Source organism: Mirounga leonina, unplaced genomic scaffold (genome assembly GCF_011800145.1).
Source record: "Mirounga leonina isolate KUSES-001 unplaced genomic scaffold, KU_Mleo_1.0 Mir_555, whole genome shotgun sequence".
Classification (NCBI taxonomy): domain Eukaryota; kingdom Metazoa; phylum Chordata; class Mammalia; order Carnivora; family Phocidae; genus Mirounga; species Mirounga leonina.
The window spans coordinates 368-9,451 of NW_023270818.1; the positions used below are offsets into that span (position 1 = coordinate 368).

A 9,084-nucleotide genomic window follows, 5' to 3' on the forward strand; every position below is an offset into this window, starting at 1 on the left:
AGCTTCTTAAATTTTTTGTAGCTCTTCCTGAGAAGAGACAAAAGAAAAAAGAGAAATTTAGGAATAACGTGGGGATTTGAGTGCAAGTCCCTTTTATTTCAGAACCAAAAGCTTCATCTGAGTGAGTATTTTCGCTGGGTTCCTTTGTGCACTAAGGTCTCCTTGTGACTGGGGAGGGGGGCTTTCATGGTGGTCACCTGAGGCCTCTATTCACATTTGTATTAAGCTTCTCTGTGTTGCCTAGTTTTGGTTTTCTCTGGGCATATGGTTCAGTTGCTGTAAACACTTGAAAGTCTCCAACTTAAATCAACCCAGTATCTGACATATAAAGAAACGGATTCCTGAAGCCGAACTGGTGGACTGAGGACCCAGAGAGGCTAAAGACCCCAACATCAGCCCAGTCTCTGTCCTCAGGGTTTGCGGCCTCCCAGGAGTTCCCAGCCGACTGATGGAGCAACGACAGACGTATGAGAGATCCCTAATCCATCCTGGTCCAATCTGTGGAGAGAGGCCTATCTACCTGGAAACCTTCCGCCATGTCTTCTTCAGACGGCAAATTGAGGCGTTCTGCAGAGCAGAGAGGATGGCATGCAAAGAGGAGTAGTTCTTCAGAATTTGGCACTCCTGGGGAGGAAAGAGGATGAGCTGTGAGGTGGGGAGCTAGAGCCCTATTTGCTCTAGCTTCAACCCCCTCAGTTTAAAACTCCCCTCTCCTCCCCTCCCAGATGAGATGGAGCCCTGGAAGTGCACATTTAGGGCCAGAAGAGTAACACTCAGAGGGAGGAGGATTTTTTTTTGGGGGGGGGGGGCTGTTTATTGTTATGTTAATCACCATACATCACATCATTAGTTTTTGATGTACTGTTCCATAATTCATTGTTTGGGCATAACACCCAGGGCTCCATGCAGAACGTGGCCTCTTTAATACCCATCACCGGGCTAACCCATCCTCCCAGCCCCCTCCCCTCTAGAACCCTCAGTTTGTTTTTCAGAGTCCATCATCTCTCATGGTTCGTCTCCCCCTCCGATGTCCCCCCCACTTCATTCTTCCCCTCCTACTATTGTCTTCTTCTTCTTCTTCTTTTTCTTAACATACATTGCATTATTTGTTTCAGAGGTACAGATCTGTGATTCAACAGCCTTGCACAATTCACAGCGCTCACCATAGCACATACCCTCCCCAATGTCTATCACCCAGCCACCCCATCTCTCCCACCCCACCCCCCACTCCAGCAACCCTCAGTTTGTTTCCTGAGATTAAGAATTCCTCATATCAGTGAGGTCATATGACACATGTCTTTCTCTGATTGACTTATTTCGCTCAGCGTAACACTCTCCAGTTCCCTCCACGTCGTTGCAAATGGCAAGATCTCATTCCTTTTGATGGCTGCATAATATCCCATTGTATATATATACCACATCTTCTTTATCCATTCATTGGTCGATGGACATCTTGGCTCTTTCCACAGTTTGGCTATTATGGACATTGCTGCCATAAACATCGGGGTGCAAGTACCCCTTCGGATCCCTACATTTGTACCTTTGGGGTAAATGCCCAGTAGTGCAATTGCTGGATCGTATGGTAGCTCTGTTTTCAACTTTTTGAGGAACCTCCTTACTGTTTTTTCCAGAGTGGTTGCACCAACTTGCATTCCCACCAACAGTGTAGGAGGGTTCCCCTTTCAGGGAGGAGGATTTTGTTTAATTCAAAGAAGAAGCCAAGTAGGAAGGCCACCACCAGGACATGTGAGTCAAAGTCAGTGTGCCTCTGGCAAGAGAGGCCTACGGACTCTGGAGGGGCTCAGACCATAGAACTGAGAAGGTGAAGAGGCAGTTCCCCAGGATCCAGAGTGGGACTCCACTGGAACTCCCCCAGCATACCTGGGCCACATGGATCCAGTGCTCCACTACCCTGGCCCTGTCCTGGGCAGTCATGCTCAGGTCCCCAAGGCAGGTGGTGAGGACACAGCTGGTCACACTTTGGAAATGCGTGATGGTGGCACGGACTGTGGGTGCCAGGTGCTCATTGCCAGGCTTGTTCCTCTTGGACCAGGTGGAGCCCAGGCAATGACTGGGCACCACCTTCTTGAATAGCTCCTGGGGACCAAGGAGAGTGTCACCTGGCACTGCCACAGCCCAGCTCAGTGTCCACAGTCCCCCACAGGCCCAGGCAGGAGTCACTGGTCAGACCTGGAGCTCAGGAAGCTGAGGAAATGTCTGAGCCTTGTGGAGGTCCCCAGGATTTGTTCTCTGTCTACTGAGGGCATACAGCATGGGATGACTCAGGACCCAATACTGGTGGGGAAGGAAGGATTCATTTGCCTCCAGTCCATCCTCACTAACTCTAAGATTCCAGAAGGTGGCTCAAGTTGATTCTTCCCAAGGGGGCATCTTTCACCCATCCTGACCACCCTCTGCTCTTTCTACTGAGATGCGTATTCTCCTGTAACAGCTACAACCATGGCCTTGTTTGTCCCCCTTTGAATTAAGTACACATCAGGTGTCTAATAAGTGCTGAGGCTGCTGGGCCTCCTGGGCAGATGGGTGCCAACCCATGGACCTGGCTGCACACAGTGAGTGTTCCTTCCCCACCAACTGGGCTGGGCCCTACCCAGCTTTCTATCTGTTCTACCCCATTTAATCTGCACAGTCAATATCTTTGCAGCAGGTGCTATTGGTGTCCATCTCTACTGACTACGGTGGATAGCAAAGGCTCAGAGGCTAAGAAAGTTACCCAAGTCACACAAATGGCAAGTGGTGGGACTGGGATTTGGACCCACGTCATAAGAGTCCAGATCAGGAAAAGGCAGGTCTGGGGCAACTGATGGCAGAGGGAATCCCTCCCCCCACCCCCCGACAAGAAACCAGCTGCTCACCGCATCTACTATTGTTAATTGTTCTGCCACCAGCTGGGGAGGGAAGGCCATGAGCTCACGCTTCTCCTCAGCTGGACTGTTCTCACTGGTCACATGCCAGGGGCACGAGGCCTCTGAGGCTGGAGCTGGCTCTGTATCTACTTTCAGAGGTGGAAAGCAAATTCTGAATAGAGCTGAACATCCAGCTGACTCCAGCTCAGGGCTTGGCATTTGTGCCAGAGCTGATGTTTGCTCTTGCTCCAATACTGGAGCCATTGATGGTGGCTCCATCACTAAAGGCGGTAGTAAAAATGGAGCTGGAACATGCTCTAAATCCAGAGTTGGCCTTTGTTCGGACTTTGCAGCAGGCTGGGGCTCTGGAGCTGGCACTGAAGAGGATAAAGAGAAGAGTTCTACAATGTAACGGAGTTTCCATGTGTCTTTCCAAAAACAGGAAGGATCCTACTGCCTTTAAGGGAATACCCAGCACATGAAGCCCACCCTGGATATTTTCCCAGACTGAAGTCCCCCTTACCCTCTTTTTCTGCCTCAGTGGGCCCTAGATGTTCCAAATGGACCATGGACAGTGGGTCACAGCACTTCAGGTCTAAGCCAGGCAAGCTGGCGTGTATGTATGCCACCATCAGTTTTAACCAAGGATGGTGCAGGGTCTGCCAGTCCTCCTGTAAGTATTGATCTTTCCAGCTGTGCAGCATGGGCGAGAGGGCCCTGGGGGAAGTCATGTGTGGAACAGAGTCAGAGGCCCGTCCTTTTTTTCCACACCATGCTTCCACATCCCCCTCCTTGTGTCTGGGCACCAAAGGATGGCCCCACCTCACCCCCAAACACTCTGTGGCCATGTTTTGCAATGGAAGGCATGGTCAGGGGCACATCTAGAGAGAGTCTTGTGAGGCCCATCCTTCCACTGACACTTGTCTCCCAAAGGGCCTGGGCATGGCCTACCCCATCTTCCATGCACATGAGCATTAGGACTGAGGTTTATGGCATATTTGTGAGCAGGCTGCTTACCACACCGATTATTCTGGGCCCCAGGGGAAGTGGTCAAGAGAGATGGATATGGACAGGGCAGGGAGCAGAAGATCGGACCGGAAACGATGAATCGCTCAGGGTCTGACTCAGCTTAGCCTCCCCTCTGCCTCCCAAGGCCTTAGGACCCCATCCACAGCTCTCTGACTCATTTTCTCAGGCGGTGGAAGCCCTCAGACCTCAGCCCTCCATGGGAATCAAACATGTGTGAGATCGGGGTACTACCAGTCCCTCCCCAGGGACTCCCTTACTATCCCATTCTGCTTCTAGGCCCAAGGACTACTCACCTTTTCAGTGGTTCTTCTGTTCCTTCCTCCACGTCTGAACATGGGAAGGAGCGTCTGTATCTACAGGAGGTCATGACGGCGTCACATCTAATGTACTGGGAACACAACGGCTTATGACATCTAGTGTGACTCTCTGATTCTCAGACTAGAATTGAGGCCCAAGGATTGAGTCTGCTTCAGCCGTTGCATTATCTTAGTGTCTACAAAATGTCTGCACGTGTTTAATATGTATTGTTGAATGCATGAATCTCAACCAGAACCTTCCCACACATCTGAGTGGGACTGGAGCTCCTCTTCCTGCCCTCAGAGAGACCTCATCTGGCTACACCAAAGACAAGGACCAGGAATAGCTGGATGGAATCTCAAAATTTCTTTGCAGTTGGGAAACTGGGTTGCTTTCCATGTGCTTTCCAAGCTCACAGAAACCACAGGCCAGGGAAGGGCAAGGCAGAAAACTCTTCCACTAGGGACAGAGAAATAACAAACATGAAGATGCCCAGCATGTCCAGCAGTCCTATCTGCAGAGCAACGTACCAGGTAAGCACCTACCATGGGCTTATTATCCCATGATTGCCTACAATAACTCTGTCATGTTTATTCTTTTCCCACCCTACTTCTCAGAAGAGCAAAGTGCAGTGCAGAGAGGTATGTTGACATTCCCCAGACACACAGTTAGTAGGCAGGAGACTCACCATAATGCTATGGAGGGAGCAGGCACTCACCTTTTAAAAAAATGGCCCAGGATCTGTTGGGAGCTGGTGAAGGCCTGGTAGGGGTCCAGGAATGTGGTGATGTAGGAGATGTTTTCACTTGGGTATGCTGGTACCAGGGACTCTAACATTTGAATTGTGCCTTCCTGGAGCGTCCGCATTGTGCAGGCCTCATCCAGGCACAGTGTGGACTCCTTTTCACACTGGTGGACAAGAGGAACATATAATCAGCAGCATCACCATGAGCCACCAGGAACATCAGGGTCTGGAGCTCAGGCTGGAAAGTCCCACCACCTCATGAACTAGTGCAAGAAGAGGGACCTGAGTGCCTATACCATAAAATGTTCTAGGCTTTAAAAGTGCATTTTGCATATGATCTCACTCATATGTGGAATTTCAGAAAGAAAACAGGTGAACATATGGGAAGGGGGGGGTGAAAGGAGAGAGGGAAACAAACCATAAAAGACTCTTAACGATAGAGAACAAACTGAGGGTTGATGGAGGGAGGTGGGTGGGGGGCATGGGCTAGATGGGTGATGGATATTAAGGAGGGCACTTGTTGTGATGAGCACTGGGTGTTGTATGGAAGTGATGAACCACCGAATTCCACTCCAGAAACCAATATTGCACTGTATGTTAACTAAATACAATTTAAATTAAAAAAGGAAAGTTTTTAAATAAAATAAATAAATAAAAGTACATTTTTATTTGGGGGAATGATAAATAATTGATACCTCCAAGGCATTTTGTTAGCTGAAAACCATAGCACCTCTCTGTATTAACATCCCATATTAAGAGGATTATCCCAGTGAGTCATCAACAAACTTGCCCACTGTAGTTACTGGGAAAGAGAGGATTAGGGATTTCATATGGTTGCTCAAGATCATGCACATCAGAACGGAGAACCATTTAAAGATAGGCTGCATGACATTCCCACTAAATTACCTGAGGCTTGGTCAGCTCCTGACAGCGACAGGAAGGATATGGAGTAGCCACATTCCTGGAATGGTCTCGGGTAGTTGCCAGATATGAGTCCGGGTTCTGGGCCCGCCCCAGTCCCGGCTGTGGTAACCTGTAACCTCCTCTGTGCCTACACTTACCCAAGACGAATGTCGGCCCTTCTTGGTGTCCCGGTGCATCTGCCCCTTGTCTAGGGAGATGGAGTAGTTGAACCCATCAGCCAGCTCCTCGATGATCTCCTGGTTTGAGTTCTGCAAAGACAGTGCCTAATAGCTTGGCCAGGAGGAATAAAGGACACGTCTGGACATTGCCACTGGGGGATACTCTCAAGAGAAAATCTGTTCCACCCTTGGGGCAGAGTAGGGCATCTGCAAAGAACTCTACCCAGAGAGGAAACAAGATAAAACCTGTAGCGCTCAGGATTAACATGGGTAGAAGAACTCACCTTCTCATGCACCAGCCGTGACCGAGGTATAAACACGAAAGACCCACCAGGCTTCCAACACCTAACAATCAGCTTCTGCCCAGGAAGGACTCAACCCTGAGTCCTGCCTCCTCTGTCCCCAACACAGACACACAGACACACACACACAAAGACACACACACACGATGAGGGACGAGAGGTGCGGCGCTGCTCAGGTGGAATCACAATTTTGTCCCAGCCTGAATTGGCCTGCCTTGGGCTCCTTTGTGTTACCTTTCGGTGCCTTCTCCAAAATGACCGGATGCGTCGGGACTGATGGCTGAGCCAGTGTCTACAGCGACTAAAAAGATTCTCACTCTGAGCTTTCTTGAGCCCAGATCTTTTGCTACCAGAGAAACAACATTGAAACATCTTGCTCTCCTGACTGTCTCCAGTCAAGTGAGCTGGATAGGGGCTATCTCTAGAATGTAGGTCCTTGGTTACCACAGTTCTAAGTTCTGTTGAGGTCTATGACCACAAAGAAGTGAGGTCACTTTTTGAAGATTCTGTTACCCGGGCCCCTCCTTTCAATCAGACTTATCCAAAGTGCCCTATGGGCTGTTCACTGCTCCTCCTCTTCCCCCATGCCAACTGCTTAACCACACAAAATTAGTCAAAACATCCCTCTTCACACATCCCTGAAAATGTAATGAAGATCCTAGCTTTGAGAAGACAGAGCTGAATCTGGGCCTCCTTTTTCTTACCTATTCTTTGCCCTGGGAAAATCACTGTGCCTCTCAGGTCTTCCCCAGTCTCCAAACCTTCACAAAGGGGATGAGGCTAGAACCTACTTCCTAGGGACCTCAACAGTTGTATCTGAGATAATATCTCTTACACCTGGGGGATGGTGTCATACGTATCTATGACACAATTTAGTGATTGAAGAATTACAAGAAGGGGTTGGAACACCACTCAAAGCAGACCTGGGTTCCAGCAGTATAGTATTGAAAAAGTCACTTCCAACTTTGCCTCATTTTCAGGTCAGAGCCACGGGCGGGGGGGGGCGGGGGGGGAGATGAAATTAATGTAAATTCAGATATTGTTATCCTCTGGCGTAAAATTGTTCCATTGTCTCCTGTTATATTTAGAATAAGACCCGGGGCGCCTGGGTGGCTCAGTCGTTAAGCGTCTGCCTTCGGCTCAGGTCATGATCCCAGGGTCCTGGGATCGAGCCCCGCATCGGGCTCCCTGCCCCGCGGGAAGCCTGCTTCTCCCTCTCCCACTCCCCCTGCTTGTGTTCCCTCTCTCGCTGTGTCTCTCTCCGTAAAATAAATAAAAAATGTTAAAAAAAAAAAAAAAAAAAAAAAAGGATAAGACCCATGATCGTCATCACAGCTTATGGGGTGGACTGCCTCCACAATGGCTTTCAGTGATCCCCACCCCTGGTATACACATCCCGGTGTAACCACTAAGCATTTAGAAACTGGGCTTTGACCAACAGAATATGGCCAACGTGATGGGATGTCTAAATTTGAGACAAAATGCCAAAAACACTCTCTTTCCTCTCACTCCATCGCTTGTGTTTCCTCTCTCTCTGGCACGCGCTCTCTCTCTCCCTCTCTCTCTGACTTGCTCTCTTTGTCATATCCCCAGGCAATCAGGCCCTGATGCTTTGAGCTGCCCCGTTAGAGGCTCACATAGAAGAGAAACAAGGGAGTGCCCAAGCTGACAGATGGGAAAGAACTCAGTCTCTCTGTTGAAACTGCATTGTGAGTTCTGTGAGTGAACTTGGGAGCAAATCCTCCACAGTCCAGCCTTAGATGAGGCTACAGCCCCAACCTTGTGATACATCCTGAGGCAGAGACACAGGTGGTGTCATGCCTGGACAGCTGGTCCACACAAATGGTGAGATATTAAATATTTGTAGCTTTAAAATGCAAGGTATTGGGGCAATGTAGTCAGAGAGGAAATGGTAACTAACACAGTCCACGAGGCCCCAGAATCTGGCCCTGCCCACATTGCCCACCCCCTCTCTCCTCCAAGGCTCCCTCCAGCCACACTGGCCACTTTTCTAACCTTTTCTGATCAAACCCACTTTTGCCTGTGAGTCTCTGTCTCAGTGGTGCCTTCTCCCTGACACACGGCGCCAAGACTTGTGCAGAGCGGCTTCCTCTTGTCATTTGGGTATCGGCAATGTCACCCCAGTGAGGCCTTTCAGACCCTGCACAGTCCTCCCTCACAGCATCCCACTTTGTTTTCACCACAACACTTGCTCTTTCTTTTTTCACATCTACGTTTTGGTGCTTTTGTCTATCTCCCCCCCGAGACTGTGAACTCCTGGCAGGCAGGGACCACTGCCCACCAGTGCTCCTTAGCAAAGCATGAGTGCTTGGTGCATAGTTGCTGAAGGAATAAACGGGAAGATCTTGTACCCCTCCTCGTGTTTTTGAGCACTCAGATAGTGGAGATGAATGCTAGTAATAGGAGATGCAAGTTGTTTCTGGGGCAGGGGGACAGCGAAAAAGACCTCTGTATGACTCTTGGATGCTCCAGTAACTCAAGAAATGTATAGTTGGTACTGTGTAAGTTTAAGGTGTACAGCATAATTACTGGTCACACATGTATTGTGTAATGATTACCACATTAAGTTCAGTTAACATCCCCACCAAAAAATTATGTATTTCCTTGTCATGAGAAGTCTTAGGATTTATTCTCTTAGCGCCACTCAAGTATACTACACGGCAGTGTTAATTTATACAGTGCTTTTTTTTTTTTTTAAAGATTTTATTTATTTATTTGAGAGAGAGAGAGAATGAGAGACA

General features: G+C 49.0%; 1 protein-coding gene across 1 annotated transcript; it reads right to left on the reverse strand.

Annotated features, from left to right (window-relative positions):
- Positions 1–1,552: 1,552 nt before the first annotated feature.
- On the reverse strand, positions 1,553–6,110 carry LOC118001999 (ral guanine nucleotide dissociation stimulator-like; the record flags this gene model as incomplete). The annotated part of the gene is made up of 6 exons (XM_034992214.1): positions 1,553–2,097; positions 2,877–3,244; positions 3,391–3,584; positions 4,190–4,249; positions 4,912–5,102; positions 6,000–6,110. Coding segments are annotated over 6 exons (1,239 nt in total), but the record flags the coding sequence as incomplete, so codon positions are not given.
- Positions 6,111–9,084: the final 2,974 nt, after the last annotated feature.